Consider the following 17,618-nt stretch of genomic DNA (forward strand, 5'->3'; position numbering starts at 1 on the left):
CAACGACAACCGAAGCAATGTGTGTTCAGTCAACGAACTGTGTTCAACTTCCCTTGTTGTTGCTCGAATTTGAGCAACATGAACCACAACCTTCGATGCCTCAACAGCAAGGACAAAGCGATCAAACTCAAACAAATGAAGTACTATTTCAAGGGATAGAATTTTTGTAGTGGGATCCCGCACTACTTCCACATATTTGGCAATATCCACCTAATCAAAGAGACGATGTGCGACGAGCATATTTGAAGCTTGGTATTGCTCTTTTTCGATATCTCTTTGAGACAGGGAGACATTCTATCTACAATTTGGTTGATCGATTGTTGCGATTGCTTCTAGCTCTTCCAGTTTCTACAACAAGTGTCGAGCGAGCATTCTTAACTTTGAAGATCATTAAGACAAGGCTACGTAATACCATGGAAGATGATTATCTAGCCAATAGCTTGCTAGTAAAAATAGAGAGTGAAATCACTGAGAAGTACAACTATGAAGATGTTCTTATGCACTTTAAGGGTGCAAAGAAATGAAAAGCTAATCTGTAATGCAGTGTTGATGTAGTGAACTGAATGCTCCATGGTTAAATGGTATTTTAGTATAGTTCCTTTTGTTATGGAGTAGGTTATATATATAATTAAAATTAGAAAGCTATTTTGTAAGCTACTATGGAGGAGATCAATATAATTGTATAAGTTTCTCGCTATTTGCAATATCTAACTTGTTGTGTTCGTATGATTTTGCATTTGAGTTTTTTTCACAGCTTCACCCCTCCGGAGATTTCTTTCAAGCTCCGCCACTCGATACTAGGGATCAAGCTCTAACAAAACTAACTCGATTACATGATGAATCTCATCCAGCTCTTCACGGACCAGCAAGCCTACGAAGGGATTACTCACTCCCGGTGGAGAGTATCATGGAATTGGTGACGAAGGAGGGCCGGTGATGACGAAGACCGGAGATTCCCCTCTCCAGAGACCCAAATGGACTCCAGATTAGGCCTCCCGATGAAGAACATGAGGTGGCGGCGGCTTCGTATCGTGAAACGCGATGAAACTTCCTCTCCGTTTTTTCCTACGAAAATAGGATTTTATAGCGTTGGAATTAGGGTCGGCGGAGCCCCGTGGGCCCCACTAGACACCACGCCACGCCAGGGGCGCTGGCGCGCCCTGGTGCCTAGTGGACGCCTGGGGCCTCCCCTCTGGTGGGTCTTGGTTCTAGTATTCCATAAAAAATCTTCAAAAAGTTTCATTTCATTCCAAGAACTTTTATTTCTGCACGAAAATAACATCATGGTAGTTCTGCTAAAAACATCGTTAGTCTGCGTTAGTTTAATTCAAATCATGCAAATTAATGTCTAAAACAAGAGCAAAAACGTTAGAAAAAGTAGATACGATGGAGACGTATCAATGCACGAGCATCCCACCACTGGCCGAGCACCTCGCCATCATTTTCAAACCGTCGTGGAACACCGACCCCTCACATGGCGGAGAGCACGCAAACCACCATCCAACTCCTGCAAGGTCGAAGAAGACAAGCTTGGATCCATGGCATCGCGGACAAGAGATGGACATGCCACCTCCTAGCAGCCATCCATGCCACGGCTGCGGCCGAGGAACTCGCTCACGGAAGGCCATCACACCTCTCCGCCCGCATGCGAACCACCACGATGCTCCCTATCATGATTCACCGGTCCGAGCGTCGAGATCCAACTCGTACAACCACCAATTCCCCACGAGCGACCTTCCATTACCACGCCGACGACAACAGGAGGCGCAACACGGCCCCTAGCCTCCGTAACGACTCCCGGCCACCGTTCCCGTCCATCGCACCTCCTGGTCGAGATTCATCGTCATCGGGGTCCCTCCGCAGTGCGACCTCCGTCTCCCACACCTGCGCGTCGAGATGCCCGCCGCCCCTCACCTCAAACCGAGCTACGCCTCTCCCGCGTGCCCCACCTCTCCGCGTGCTCTCCATTGTGCGCCGCCACACCACACATCCACCACGCCGCCCTCTTGAAGAAGCTCCTCCGCGTGAAGTCTTCGTCCAAACGTATAACCTTCGCCTGCCGCCTTTGACAAACGAGCACCGCCACCACTGTCGCTGCCGGTGGCGACGATAACCAAGGAGTGGGGGGAGGGGGGAGGGGGTGTTCGGGGCGGCTAGGATTTCTACTCCGGAGGCCGCCAGCGCGAGCGGCCCGGTAGGAAAGGGAAAGTTCCTTGTTCAAAACTTTGAAAGTCCGAAACTGCACATGCTTGCGTGCCATTGGGGAGAACCACGGAACCTGCAATGCACGAAACGGACCCACATTCGTTCTTCGCAACCCGTCCCGTGCACAAAACACAAGCGGAACCACAATAACCATCGCCTCCCCCGGGCCCACCCGCAAGCGAAAGCAACCCCCACTCCCCACGAAGAAAGCACACCCACGACAACGGCCTCGCCCCCCGACCAACCGGATCCAAATCGCCGCCCGCCATGGATTTCCTCTTCAACTCGCTCGCGGCGCCCGACCCGGCCTCCCCGCCGCCGGAGCCGGAGCCCGCCGCGGGTTCCTCCACCCCGCCCGCCGACTCCGGAGGCGGCGGGTGGGGCTTCGGCGGGCTGCTCCAGACGCTCACCTCGCAGTCGGAGACCATAATGGATGCCTACCGCCGCGACCTCGCCGAGTTCAGCACCGGCCTGCGCCGCGAGACCGACGCGCTCCGCGAGGCCGCCGCCCAGGCCGCGCGGGACCTGCCCTCCTCCGCGCTCGCGCTCGACGGCCTCGCCGACATCGTCGCCCAGGGCAAGGGCGCCATCGCGCAGGCCGCGGCCACCGCCTCCGCTGCCGCGGCCGCGGCCTCAGCCTCCCCGCCCGCGCCCTCCGACGCCGACGCCGACCCCGGACTCGCCTCGGGTCACCTGCGGTACTACAGCCGCTTTGAGGCGCAGCTGCGCGCGCTCCAGTCGGATCCGGCCACCTTCGCCGCCGATCCCGAGGACGCCGAGGACTTCGCGGCCTGGACCGCGGGGTTTAGTATCGACGAGAGGCAGGATGAGATCGAGGCGCTCTGCTACGAGAGCGACGCCGTGGAAGGGATGGTTGACAGGCTCGTGCCCGACACCGTGGAGGGCGACGTGTTCTGGGCCAGGTACTTTTACCGCGTCCACAAGCTCAAGCAGCAGGAGGACGCCAGGGCCAAGCTGGTGAAGCGGGTCATCGCGCAGGAGGAAGAGGAGGACCTGAGCTGGGAGGTGGACGACGAGGTTGAGGAGGAGGAGCCAGCAAAAGAGGAGGTGGCGATCAAGCAAGCGCCGATCAAAGAGGAACCGAAACCTGAAGTAGAAGAGAGAGGAAATGATAAACTGGAGGAAGAAGGCAGCGCCAAGGCGGGCGCTTTGGATAAGGAACGGAAGAACGCCGATGCATCACAGCCGGAGGTTTTCGGTAGTTCGATGGTGGTTGTTGACAAGGAGGAGAAGGAAGATCCATCGAAATTGAATGTTGAAGAATCGAGTGACAAGAAAACTGCTGCTGAGGAACCACATTCTAGCACTGGAGATGCTGCGGCGAAAGAAGGGACAAAGCATGAGACAAGTGACTCGAGCAAGGATAGCGACTACTCCATGGTGTCTAGGCAGCGAACGGCGACCGAGGAGGATCTTGAATGGGACGAGATTGAGGATCTCGGGGAGCATGAAGAGAAGAAGGGGAGCGCTCATGGCTCAAGCGTCGCTCCAAAGGAGGAGCTGCGTAAGAGGCTCACTGTTGCGGACGACGACGAGGATTTGAGTTGGGACATTGAGGATGATGATGATAAGGCCTGAAAAGCCATCTGGTATGGTAGTGTCGATTGTATTGTCTACATTTTTTATATACCATTACTTGTGCAAGATACTATCATGTGACCAATAAACATTGGTTTAGTTGCGATTCTTATGTTGTGGATACGTGTGTAAACTAAGTTTGATGTTATCAAGTGCCTTTTGGCAATGCGCCAATTTGCTAATATGTTTGTGTCACCGTAAATATGTTGTTTCATTTTACCATTATTTCATTTAGTGTACATTGATCACAAAAGAATTTTGTATCAACCATTTGAACAATCTTTCAGAACAATCTTTCAGAACACCCTTTCACTCAGGACATACTAATATACCATTAGCTAGGTTCCATGATTTCTATCCTGTTGGCTTTTGGTAGCCAATAATATGCATGATTTTGTGGTGCATAAATTGGTATTTCCCTCACTGATCTATGTTTCATGCATAAACGTCAAGCTTTCTCCAGTAACAGCGGATACAAATTAGTGCCTTGATAGTTGAGACTACTGTGACAGCTCAATTGATTAGTTGGAAGAAAAAATAACTATCAACATCTTCAGGCTGAAATAAATTTAGCTTTGTGAATCAGCCATGAGTAGTTTTAACTTCTAACCTGTAACTTCTTAGAACCAGAGCTTGTTTTTTATGCTCTTGACAATGCCAAAGACTAGTTCAGTTCATCTAGTGTGATAACAGTAATGGAAGAGGCTATGGTATTCTTTCTCTAAGATATTTCCATCACATTTTTAATACAGTAGTTGAGGTTTGTAAAGATAGTGAACTAATGTTAGTGGTCATGCTGGCAATTGGAATTGCATTTCTGGGCATTTTTATGAGGCCTGTTTATTATCAGCCTCTTCTAAGAGGGCATGCTTTCAGCATGTCACTTTGAAAATGCTGACGTGGCCCGTGTGTATGATTGTACTAACATGTACTCCCTCCGTCCGGAATTAATTGTCGCAGAAATGGATTTATCTAGATGTATTTTAGTTCTGCATACATTCATTTTCATTTCTGTGACAAGTAATTTGGGGCGGAGTGAGTATCACATACAGACCAACATCTTTGATCCCATCCCCGCATGGTCTCATGATCTGTGTGTTGATGTGTGACGCCTTTTGATAAGTTAACATAGTGAAGTCTGTTGGCCTGTGGTGAACTAGTGTCATACATTCGTTTGAAGCTCCAAATTTGCCTTATCTAGTATTTGATCGTAATGGTGTTCCTTTCTCGTAAAGATGATATCGCTCTCTAATAGAGAGTATGTTGTGGATATTCCATTTTTCATCACATCTGTCCAGGAATGAAACCAACACATGGTACTCCTTCCGTTCCTAAATACATGACCTGGAGTGAAACCATTCCATTATGTTACAATTGGTTCCCCAACCGAACACACTCTCAAAGAAGCAAACTGAATGCTGTGGAGTGGGAAGAACCTGGAGGGGCTTAGAAAACAAGTTAGCTGTGCTCCTATATACAGTACATAATATCATAGGTCTCAAAACTATAGCCTTTGGAAATATAGCTGTTAGTAAATATAATTATTATAAATAAATGTTGACACTTACATGAAATGAATATAAATATAATCAGCAGGTACGAACGTAGGAGTGACATATGAGGAGCAGGTCGAAGGGGAGGGAAAATAGAGAGAACAGTGACACTCTCCAGATGTCCTATGATTGAGGAGTATGGCGTTTTGGATCTCAAAATTCAAAATTCGAAGATTTGGGTTTCAAAAGAATCTGATTTCTTTTGTACAAGTAAAGAAGGATGTGAGGCGTATGCGTGTAAAATTTCAGGATAAAATACGTTAAAATACGACATGTATCATATCAGAAAAAAAACAAATTCATGATCTGAGAGGATGAATAGTATCAATGTGTTAAAAAGTCACAAATTTTTTATAACCTTCATTTAAATGTATTTCGCCTTTAAAATTTCATACTTGTGCATTATGCTTTCATCTATCTCTGTATTTTTTGAAATATAAAAAAAACATGAATTTTAAATTTTGCATTTGGAGGCCTTCATGGAGTTACGCCTCCAAAAGCAATTTCTGATGATTGAGTACTTATAAAATAATTCATGGAGTAACAAGTTAAGGAATCGATTGGACTTAATGCAATTGAGGCCATCTAATCGGATCATGAGCAGATTAGCTGCTAGAAAAGGGGATCTCGGTGGAGGTAGACATGAAGTTCGTGGAGCAGGCGTTGGGTTTTTTTCACTGTTCTGACTCACCAGACGAAAAAAATATACAAAATAAACTCGATTTGAAACTATTTCACGATCTAATCCTTTTAGAAACGTCAGAGCCCGTGGCGTTGCTGGTGTATATAGAAACGCCACCGAAACGCCTAGCTAGCTCGCGTTTCTGGCGGAGTAAGAAACACCATAAGTAATGACGTTTTCACTCGCTACTCCAACACCAAGATATATGGCGTTGCCGCCCGGGGCTGTTGCTACCGCTGCTCTGCATGGCTATTCGAGCTTAGCAGATTAGAGCGGAGCATGCAACCATCACTCCCCTGTGCACGCACGCGCCACCCGCCCGCGGCCACGGCGGGCCTCGCCGTTGCCGCATGCAACCATCACTCCCGCATGCAGCCATCACTCCCGCACGCGTCACCCGCATGCAGCCATCACAGGTAACATTGACGTTTTGACCTGGGCTGCAACGCGAGTTAGACTGACGTCTGAATGTAGATCAACGTGACGTTTCTTCGTGTAGCAACAACGCCACAGGTTATGGCGTTTCTAAAAAGATCAGATTATGAAATCTATTCAAACTGAATTTATTTTGTGCTCAACTTTAAACAAGAGGTTAGAATAGTAAAAAAATCCCAAGCGTTGGTCATTGTTTTCTCTGAACCATCCATGTGCAAAGTACTACGGACGAACAATTTCGTTAACTGATGGAGTAGCATCAAAGCATATATCAACTACATACACTGCTGCTGATGGGTGATGGCCCGAGTTCTTTAGAGCATCTCCAAGAGCCGCGTTAAACTAGCGCCACGTCGTAAATTATGTCGTTTTAATGCGCGCGCGACGCGGCGGGAGGCTCCAGCGGATGCGTAAAAACCGCGCGCGCTATAACAAGTTGGGCGCGCGGTCGGATACACTATCCCGCGCGGTGTATTTGGGGCGCCCGCTTCCGCGCGCGGCACACTCGAGCGCTCACGCCGCACTCTCTCCTCTCCTCCTCCTACGCACTGCACGCGCCGGCGCCGGCGTCCTGTCACCCATGGACGCGCACACCGGCACCCTGCTCACCCCGTTGTACAGCCGCGACCCCCCCCCCCCCCGCCGCCGCCGCCGCCGGAAACCCTAGCGCGGGTAGCGTTGGTGTCGCCACTGCCGGAGCTCCGCCGAGCGTCGGCCTCGCACGCAGCCTCTTCTTGCCGCCGCGGATGACCACGGCGACGGGTGGCGTCGCGCCGGTGCCGTCCCGTGCCGTCGCCGCACCGTCGAAACTCCCCAATGCGGCGCGGCCGAAGAAGGGAAAAACATCCGCGAAGAAGAACAAGGCGACGGACGGCTCCGGCAGCTCCGACGCTATGGCCGCCATGGGAGGCATGAGTTTTGCTTCTCTCATGGGAGGCATGGGTGCACCTCCGGTCATGGGTGGAATGTCTTTCGATGTGCCTCCTCACACACATTCCCATGAAGATGCCGTTGAAGATCTTGACAACACCGTCGTAGCTTCACGTGATGCGGTGCGTGATGAGGTTAGGGAGGAAGATTCATCTTCGGAGACGGAAGAATCGTCTTCGGAAGATGAGGACGAAGACGAGGAAGATGATTGATGTGTCTTTCATTTATGTCTTGAACTTTAGTTTGCATTTTGAACTTGGTTGGATGAACTTGTGGGCATGAGCTTTTATTCATCAACTTGCTTGTGTCAAATTTCACATGTTCATTGTGTTTTGATGAATGTTTCAAACTCACTTTGTGTCCAAAATGTCATATATGTTAAAATGTCCGACGAATCGCGCGCGCTGTATTTTTACGCGCTGCTGGAACGGCACGCGCTGCATTTTAACGCGGCTGCTGAAGCCAGCGCTGCGGGTCGCGCCAAACCACGTTCGGCGGCCGTTGGAGATGCTCTTATAAGGGACGGCTGAGGGTAAATGGATACCAGGACAAGCAGAAGCAGCAGCTCGCTCTCACTGCGGATGGAGTCTTTCGCCAACACTGCTGGCCCCGCCTCCGCGCCTCCGCGGCCGCACGTCGTGCTTCTCCCCAGCCCCGGCGCCGGCCACCTCATACCAGTGGCCGAGCTGGCGCGGCGGCTCGTGGAGCTGCATGGCTTTGCGGCCACGATCGTCACCTTCACCAACCTCTCCGGCACAGGAGACGTACATCAGCTTCCCCCGTGCCTCCACGCCTCTGTCGCCGTTGCCGCGCTCCCCGCCGTCCAGATGGACGACCTCCCCGCCAACGTCCACGACGGCAGAGTGCTCGCGGAGCTCGTCCGCCGCTCCCTCCCCAACATCCGCGCCCTCCTTCGCCCCATCAACTGCACCACCTTGCTCGCCGCGGTCGTGCCGGACTTCCTCTGCTCCATGGCGCTGCCCATCGCTGCCGAGCTCGGCGTCCCCGGGTACCTCTTCTTCCCCAGCAACCTGGCCATGGTCGCCCTCACGCGCCACATCGTCGAGCTCCACGAGGGCGCCGCTCCCGGCGACTACCACGACGTCGCGGTGCCTCTCGAGCTTCCCGGCGGCGTGTTGCTCTGCATCGCCGACATCCCGGACGCGTTCCGCGGCAGTTTCGCGAACCCGCGTTACGCGAAGCTTGTCGAGCTGGTCCGGAGCTATCGCCTCGCCGATGGCATGCTGGTGAACACGTTCTACGACATGGAACCTGCCACCGCGGAGGCGTTCGAGCGGCTGGCGGCACCGGAGCAAGCTGCGGGCGCGTTCTTCTTCCCGCCGGTGTTCCCGGTGGGGCCATTCATCCGGCGGACAGATCCCGACGAAGCCGCCGCGGGCCCGTCGTCACCATGCTTGGAGTGACTTGGTCATCAGCCGGTGAGGTTCTGTGGTGTACGTCGCCTTCGGGAGCGGCGGAGCACTTTCTGTGGAGCAGACGGCCGAGCTCGCGGCCGGGCTGGAGGCGAGCGGCCAAAGGTTAATTTGGGTCATGCGGAGGCCAAGCCTCGGCGGCGATGGCGATCCATTAACGTGGCTCCCTGAGGGCTTCTTGGAGAGGACCAGAGGCAGGGGCCTAGCCTTGGCGGCGTGGGCGCCACAGGTCCGCGTGCTGGCTCACCCTGCGACCGCCGCCTTCGTGTCGCACTGCGGATGGAACTCGACGCTGGAGAGCGTGGGGTGCGGTGTGCCGATGCTCGCGTGGCCGCTGTACGCGGAGCAGAGGATGAACGCCGTTATCATGGAAGAGAAGCTCGGCGTGGCGTTGCGGGTGGCGCCAGTGCGAGAGGACTGTGGAGCGAGGCGACCGGGGCGGCTCCCCTCCCCTTCCCCTCCCAGCGAGCCGCCGCCCCCCCCTCGCCGCTGCCGCCGGCGGGCGCGGCCGGGCGTTGCCCGCGCGGCGCCCCGCAGCCCGGCGGTGGCGGCCCCCTTCTTACCCCGTCGCCTGGAGCCCAGCTCGAGCAGGCGGTTCTGGCGGCGGAACCCCTCGGCCGACGGGGCTCCGGTGCGGATCCGGACGACGGCAGTGTGGAGGCGCTGCCCCTTGACGGCGGTGACAGCCCTGGCATGCGGCGGCCGGCTGCGCCCGGCTGGCCCAGATCTAGGCCCTAGGGGCCCGATCTGGGTCGGGGCAGACCTGCTGGGGGCCGTGGTGGGTTGTTCTCCGGTGGCTCTGGCGAGCTCCTTGCGACAGGGATGGCGGCTGTTGTTCCGCGACTGCTGCAGCGTGGCGGCGCAGCTTCACAGGCCCGTTCTGGGCTCGGCTGGACATTTGGTCTCGTATGCCTGTGCTGCTATGCCCGGTCAGCTACCGCCTAAGCCGGTGGAGGTTGTTCCCTCCCTCGTGGCTGCGGTGCTGCCGGTCCTTGTTTACAGGTGTCTTGTTTGGATCCTACCGGCCTCGCTTCGTTGGTCGTGGTGAGACGACGGCGGCTTCCTCGTGACTGTGTTGGTGCATGTTGGTGGGCGGCGGGTGTGGTGGAGCCGTAGGTTGGTCCTGGGTGGCGGGTGCGAGGTGTCGGGAGAAATCCCTGTCGGATCTTGCCGGCACCAACGCGGTGACGCCTGCGGGCGCCACCATCCTTCTTGAAGGGCGTCGGGTGACCCTTCTCACCTCACCACCCTCCGTGTACCGGGAGAAATCCGAGGATTCGTCTGGGCAACAGCGTCGACATCGTCGTATTCCTTCTTAAAGGTGGTGCTTGGTACACGACAACTCGGTGGCTTTGGAGCGTGGTGGTTATTTTCGGTGGGCACAGCGGTCGCCGGGAGTCGTAGCTTTCGTTGATCCGGCGTTGTTGGCATTTTTTCTCTTGTATTTTCTTTTGGGCGTGCTTGTGCTGTCCGCCCCAGCGGTGTTCGGGATGTTGTATCTGGTGGTTGCTATATCCATATAGCGGCCGAGGAGAGGACGGTCGATGCTTGGTGATGCGCCACGAGATCACCACCGCCGTGAAGGAACTCGTGGTGGGGGTCAGAAGTTGCGGCGCCGGGCCGAGAACCTGCAAAAAGCGGCAGCACGTGCGTGGTCACCGGAGGGGCTGTCGCGCCGGGCGCTCGAGGAGGTCGCCGTCAAGTTGAAGGCGGCGCTTGGCAGAGAGAAATAAGACATCGTCTACAGTCGCGCTATCGCCGCGCGCACAAAAGCGATTTTGCAGCGTTGGAATTAGAAATTTTAACGCGCTGCAGTGCGCTGGCTACAACGGTAACGACAAAATATGGCGCACGAGCCGCTCCACCGAACGCGCTAAAACTCCGCGCGCGAGCAGCCGACGCCTGCAACTTGTTCATTTTAAAGACAATATGGATATTTCAAACATCAAAATTAAATAATATGGATATTTCAAACATAAAAAATAACATAGTTTAATTTCACGGCACATAAACAATCATGCGACATCAACCAATCAAGTTTAAAGTCAACCAACCAAGTTCATGACATAAAAGAAGTTCATGACATACAAAGAAATGACACATCAACAATCTTGCCTCATCTTTGTCCTCCTCTTCGTTCGTTTCTTCATCCTCATCCGAAGACGATTCTTCCCCCTCCTCGTCTTCATCATTAACGCGTGTCGCATCATCATGTAGAGCTTGGTAGGTGTTGGCAAGATCTTCAACGACATCATGCAAAGGTATGTGAGGAGGCACACCGGAAGACATGCGTCCACCCGGAGGTGCTCTCATGCCTCCCATGAGAGACGCAAAACTCATGCCTCCCATGCCCCTCATGGTAGCTCCGAAGCCACCCATGCCGTCCATGGTAGCTCCGAAGCCACCCATGCCTCCCATAGTAGCTCCCATGCCTCCAATGGCCATGCCTCGTTTTTGAATCAAGACTTCTTCTCGGACAAGCTTGACGTACTCCTTTTGTTGCTCGTCGAGGGTAGATGTGTCCATAATGAAGAACAAGTACTTCTCCCATTCCAACAATCTAGTGCGTTCCTCCATGGCCAATTTTTTCTCCTCCAATGCCACCTTCCTCTCCTCGGCCGCCACCCTTCTCTCCTCGGTTGCCAACCTCCTCTCGTCGGCCTCTGCATCTTGGTTCCTTGCCATCTTCCTCACCTCATTCGCTTCCTTTCTTGCGTTCACAATAGCTTCCATAACATTTTTAGCTCATCATCTCCTTTCCTCTTCTTCTTTTCTTTTCCCTCTTTCTTGCCTTCACTTGGTCTATTTGGTTTGGAGTAGGCAACCGAGTTTGGTGTAGGGCTTCTCTTGCCACCATCACTTGATGACTCTTCCTCATCATCATCGAAATCAATAGTTCGATTGCGTTTGTTGCTCTCCTCATCGACACCTTCACGGGGACTCCATTTCTCATCATCCTTCAATGCATCATAGCAATGGTGCAAGGTAAATGGGAAATCTTGATTCGGGAACCCTTTTCTCCAGAAGCAATTCCGATCTCCGCCGCCATCGCCAACAAGTTTCGGGGGACCATAATTCTTGTGTCGGCATCCTGCCGGGACGGGGAAGTGCCCCCGGATTCATGTCCGTCGACGTTGCTTCCTCCCTCCATGAAGCGGGAGTAGTTCCTCCTCGGGGCTGAGGTCTTCTACAGTAGCTATGTGGTTAATTCTCTCTGTCATGATGTGATCTTGATTATGATCATAGGCTATGTCTCTAGGGTGATCCCATGATGTTTCCCCTTCTTCTATGTATTGGATTGATGTACTCACTTGATCTTATCTAGTATAATCCCCGAGATCATCGTGACAGTGTTGGAAATATGCCCTAGAGGCAATAATAAAGTAGCTATTATTATATTTCCTTGTTCACGATAATTGTCTATTGTTCATGCTATAATTGTATTAACCGGAAACAGTAATACATGTGTGAATATATAGATCACAAGATGTCCCTAGTAAGCCTCTATTTGGCTAGCTCGTTGATCAACAGATGATCATGGTTTCCTGATCATAGACATTGGATGTCGTTGATAACGGGATCACATCATTGAGAGAATGATGTGATGGACAAGACCCAATCATAAGCATAGCACTAGATCGTGTTGTTCCTCTGCTAAAGCTTTTCTAATGTCAAGTATCATTTCCTTGGACCGTGAGATTGTGCAACTCCCGGATACCGTAGAAGTGTTTTGGGTGTATCAGATGTCACAACGTAACAGGGTGACTATAAAGATGCACTACGGGTATCTCCGAAAGTGTCTGTTGAGTTGGTACGAATCAAGACCGGGATTTGTCACTCCATGTGACGGAGAGGTATCTCTGGGCCCACTCGTTAGAACATCATCATAATGAGCTCAATGTGACTAAGGATTTAGTCACGGGATGATGTGCTACGGAACGAGTAAAGAGACTTGCCAGTAACGAGATTGAACAAGGTATAGGGAAACCGACGATCGAATATCGGGCAAGTATCATACCGATAGACAAAGGGAATTGCATACGGGATTGATTGAATCCTTGACATCGTGGTTCATCTGATTAGATCATCGTGGAACGTGTGGGAACCAACATGGACATCCAAACCCCGCTGTTGGTTATTGGCCGGAGAGATGTTTTGTCATGTCTGCACGTCTCCCGAACCCGTAGGGTGTACACACTTAAGGTTCGATGACGCTAGGGTTATAGGGAAATAGTGTACGTGGTTGCCGAAGGTTGTTTGGAGTCCCGGATGAGATCCCGGACGTGACGAGGAGCTCCGGAATGGTCCGGAGATAAATATTTATATATAGGAAGTAAGATATTGGACATCCGAAATGTTTCGGGCATCACCGGTAACATACCGGGACAACAGGAAGGGTTCCGGGAGTCCACAGGGAGGGACCACCAGCCCCGGGAGGCTACATGGGCCAAGTGTGGGAGGAAACCAGCCCCTTGGTGGGCTGGTGCGCCTCCTCCTGGCGCCCGAAGGGGCTGTCGCCACCCCTCCTCTCCCTGCCCTGGCCGCCACCTCCTGGCGCCAGATGGGGCTGCCCCACCCCTAGGGTGGGAACCCTAGAGGTGGCGCACCCTCCTCCCTCTCCTCCTATATATACCCATGAGTTGGGGCTGTTTTGAAACGACGAACTCTCTCTCTCTCTCTCTCTCTCGACGCAACCCTACCTCTCTTCTTCCTCGTCCTCCACGGTGCTTGGCGAAGCCCTGTCGAAGTCCCATGTAGCTCCACCGCCACCACACAGTCGTGTTGACGGAGCTCTCCCTCAACCTCTCCTTCCTCCTTGCTGGTTCAAGGTGTGGGAGACATCACCGGGATGCACGTGTGTTGAACGCGGAGGCGCCATGATTCGGCACGTAGATCGGAATCACACCGCAATCTGAATCGTTGCGAGTACGACTCCATCAACCGCGTTCTAGTAACGCTTCCGCTTAGCGATCTTCAAAGGTATGAAGATGCTCTTCCCTCTTGCTTGTTGCTGGTCTCTCCATAGATAGATCCTTTTATGGCGTAGGAAAATATTACAATTTATTACGTTTCCCAACAGTGGTATCAGAGCCAAGGTTTTCTATGCGTAGATTCTATGCACGAGTAGAACATAAAAAATTGTGGACGCTGATTTTGTCAATTCCTTGCCGTTACTAGTCTTATCTTTTCCGGCGGTATTGTGGGATGAAGCGGCCCGGACCGACTTTACACGTACGCTTACGTAAGACTAGTTCCACTGCCTGACATGCACATGGTGCATAAGGTGGCTAGCGGGTGTCGGTCTCACCCACTCTAGTCGGAGTGGATTCGATGAAAAGGGTCCTTATGAAGGGTAAATAGCTTTGGCATATCAACGTTGTGGCTGTCACGTAGGTAAGAAGGTGTTCTTGCTAGAAACCCAAATCAGCCACGTAAAACTTGCAACAACAATTAGAGGACGTCTAACTTGTTTTTGCGGGGTTTGCTATGTGATGTGATATGGCCAAAGGATGTGATGTTACATGTGTGAAGTATGAGATTGATCATGTTCTTGTAATAGGATTCACGACTTGCATGTCGATGAGTATGACAACCGGCAGGAGCCATAGGAGTTGTCTTAATTTATTGTATGAGATGCAACGCCATGTGTTTATTACTTTACTTCACTGCTAACAGTTAGCCATAGTAGTAGAAGTAATAGTTGGCGTGACAACTTCACGGAGACACAATGATGGAGATCATGGTGTCACGCCGGTGACAATGATGATCATGCGATGCCCCAAAGATGGAGATCAAAGGAGCAAAGATGATAATGGCCATATCATGTCACTATATGATTGCATGTGATGTTTATCATGTTTTTCATCTTATTGCTTAAGAACGACGGTATCTTAATAAGATGATCCCTCATAAAATTTCGAGAAAGTATTTCCCTAAGTGTGCACCGTTGCGAAGGATCGTTGTCTCGAAGCACCACATGATGATCGGGTGTGATGCATTCTAACGTTCGCATAAAACGGGTGTAAGCCAGTTTACACATGCAAAACACTTAGGTTGACTCGACGACCTAGCATGTACAAACATGGCCTCGAATACGGGAGACTGATAGGTCGAACATGAGTCGTATGGTTGATACGATCAGCATGGAGATGCTCACCATTGATGACTAGTCCGCCTCGCGTGATGATCGGACACGGGCTAGTCGACATGGATCATGTAACACTTAGATGACTAGAGGGATGTTAATTTAAGTGGGAGTTCATTACATAATTTGATTAGATGAACTTGATTATCATGAACTTAGTCTAAAAGTTGTCTTTACAAATATTGTAGATCCAATGGCCAACGCACCTGTCAACCAGAATTTCAATGTGTTCCTAGAGAAAACAAAGCTGAAAGATGATGGCAGCAACTATGCGGATTGGGTCCGTAACTTAAAGCTCATCCTTATTGCGGCCAAGAAGGCTTATGTCCTTGATGCTGCGCTAGGTGATCCTCCCGCTGCTCCGGCAGCCCAGGACGTCTAGAACGCGTGGCAGTCGCGGAGTGATGACTACTCTCTGGTTCAGTGCGGCATGCTATACAGTTTAGAACCGGGGCTCGAAAGGCGTTTTGAGAAACACGGAACATATGAGATGTTCCAGGAGCTGAAACTAGTTTTTTAGCGCCATGCCCGGGTCGAGAGATATGAAGTCTCTGACAAGTGCTTTAGCTGTAAAATGGAGGAGAACGGTTCTGTCAGTGAGCATATACTCAGAATGTCTGGGTTGCACGATCGTCTGACTCAGCTTGGAGTCGAACTTCCGGATGATGCTGTGATTGACAGAATCCTCCAGTCGCTTCCACCTAGCTATAAAAGCTTTGTGATGAACTACAACATGCAAGGGATGGAGAAGACCATTCCCGAGTTGTACTCGATGCTGAACTCTGCAAAGGTAGAAATCAAGAAAGAGCATCAAGTGTTGATGGTCAATTATACCACTAGTTTCAAGAAAGGCAAGGGTAAGAAGAACTTCAAGAAAGACGGCAAAGTTGTTGCCGCGCCCGGCAAGCCAATTGCCGGGAAGAAGAAAAAAAATGGACCCAAGCCTGAGACTGAGTGCTACTATTGCAAGGGAACCGGTCACTTGAAGCGCAACTGCCCCAAATACTTAGCGGATAAGAAGGCCGGCAACGTCAAAGGTATATATGATATACATGTTATTGATGTGTACCTTACCAGCGCTCATAGTAGCTCCTGGGTATTTGATACCGGTGTTGTTGCTCACATTTGCAACTCTAAGCAGGAACTGCGAAATAAACGAAGGCTGGCTAAGGACGAGGTGACGATGCGCGTCGGGAATGGTTCCAAGGTCGATGTGATCGCCGTCGGCACGCTACCTCTACATCTACCTTCGGGATTAGTTTTAAACCTTAATAATTGTTATTTAGTACCAGCTTTGAGCATGAACATTGTATCGGGATCTTGCTTAATGCGAGATGGCTACTCATTTAAGTCAGAGAATAATGGTTGTTCTATTTATATGAGTGATATGTTCTATGGTAATGCCACGCTGGTCAATGGTTTATTCTTGATGAATCTCGATTGTGATGTTACACATTTTCATAGTGTGAGTACCAAAAGATGTAAGGACGATAATGATAGTCCCACATACTTGTGGCACTGCCGCCTTGGTCATATCGGTGTCAAGCGCATGAAGAAACTCCATACTGATGGACTTTTGGAGTCTCTTGATTTTGAATCATTTGACACATGCGAACCGTGCCTCATGGGCAAGATGACCAAGACTCCATTCTCTGGAATAATGGAGCGAGCAACCAACTTATTGGAAATAATACATACCGATGTATGCGGTCCAATGAACGTTGAAGCTCGCGGTGGCTATCGTTATGTTCTCACTCTCACCGATGATTTAAGTAGATATGGATATGTCTACTTGATGAAGCACAAGTTTGAAACATTTGGAAAGTTCAAAGAATTTCAGAGTGAGGTTGAGAATCAACGTGACAAGAAAATAAATTGTCTATGATCTGATCGTGGAGGAGAATATTTGAGTCACGAGTTTGGCACACACCTGAGGAAATGTGGAATTGTTTCACAACTTACGCCGTCTGGCACACCACAGCGTAATGGAGTGTTTGAACATCGTAATCACACTTTATTAGATATGGTGTGATCTATGATGTCTCTTACCGACTTACCCCTATCATTTTGGGGATATGCATTGGAAACCGTAGCATTCACTTTAAATAGGGCACCGTCTAAATCCGTTGAGACGACACCATACGAATTATGGTTTGGAAAGAAACCTAAGCTGTCATTTCTGAAAGTTTGGGGCTGCGATGCTTATGTGAAGAAACTTCAACCAGAAAAGCTCGAACCCAAAGCGGAGAAATGCGTCTTCATAGGATACCCTAAGGAAACTATTGGGTATACCTTCTACCTTAGATCTGAAGGCAAAGTCTTTGTTGCAAAGAACGGATCCTTTCTAGAGAAAGAGTTTCTCTCGAAAGAAGTAAGTGGGAGGAAAGTAGAACTTGATGAGGTAATTGTACCTCCTCTTGAACATGAGAGTAGCGCAGCGCAAGAAAATGTTTCTAAGGCGCCTCCACCGGCTAGAGATGAAGTTAATGATGATGATCATGACACTTCGGATCAAGTTGCTATTGAACCTCGAAGGTCGACAGGGGTACACACTGCACCAGAGTGGTACGACAACCTTGACATGGAAATCATGTTGTTAGACAACAGTGAACCTTCGAACTATGAATAAACGATGG

At 50.8% G+C, this 17,618-nt stretch overlaps 1 protein-coding gene and 1 pseudogene across 1 annotated transcript; both read left to right on the forward strand.

Moving 5' to 3' along the window:
* Positions 1 to 2,374: 2,374 nt before the first annotated feature.
* LOC123429573 (BSD domain-containing protein 1-like) lies at positions 2,375 to 3,986 on the forward strand. Its single transcript, XM_045113601.1, has one exon. The coding sequence runs from the start codon at positions 2,473 to 2,475 to the stop codon at positions 3,802 to 3,804; it is 1,332 nt and encodes a 443-aa protein (XP_044969536.1). The 5' UTR covers positions 2,375 to 2,472; the 3' UTR covers positions 3,805 to 3,986.
* A 3,999-nt stretch (positions 3,987 to 7,985) lies between these two features.
* Positions 7,986 to 10,570, forward strand: LOC123429574 (annotated as a pseudogene).
* The last annotated feature ends 7,048 nt before the right edge of the window (positions 10,571 to 17,618 follow it).

Source organism: Hordeum vulgare, chromosome 2H (genome assembly GCF_904849725.1).
Source record: "Hordeum vulgare subsp. vulgare chromosome 2H, MorexV3_pseudomolecules_assembly, whole genome shotgun sequence".
Taxonomy (NCBI): domain Eukaryota; kingdom Viridiplantae; phylum Streptophyta; class Magnoliopsida; order Poales; family Poaceae; genus Hordeum; species Hordeum vulgare.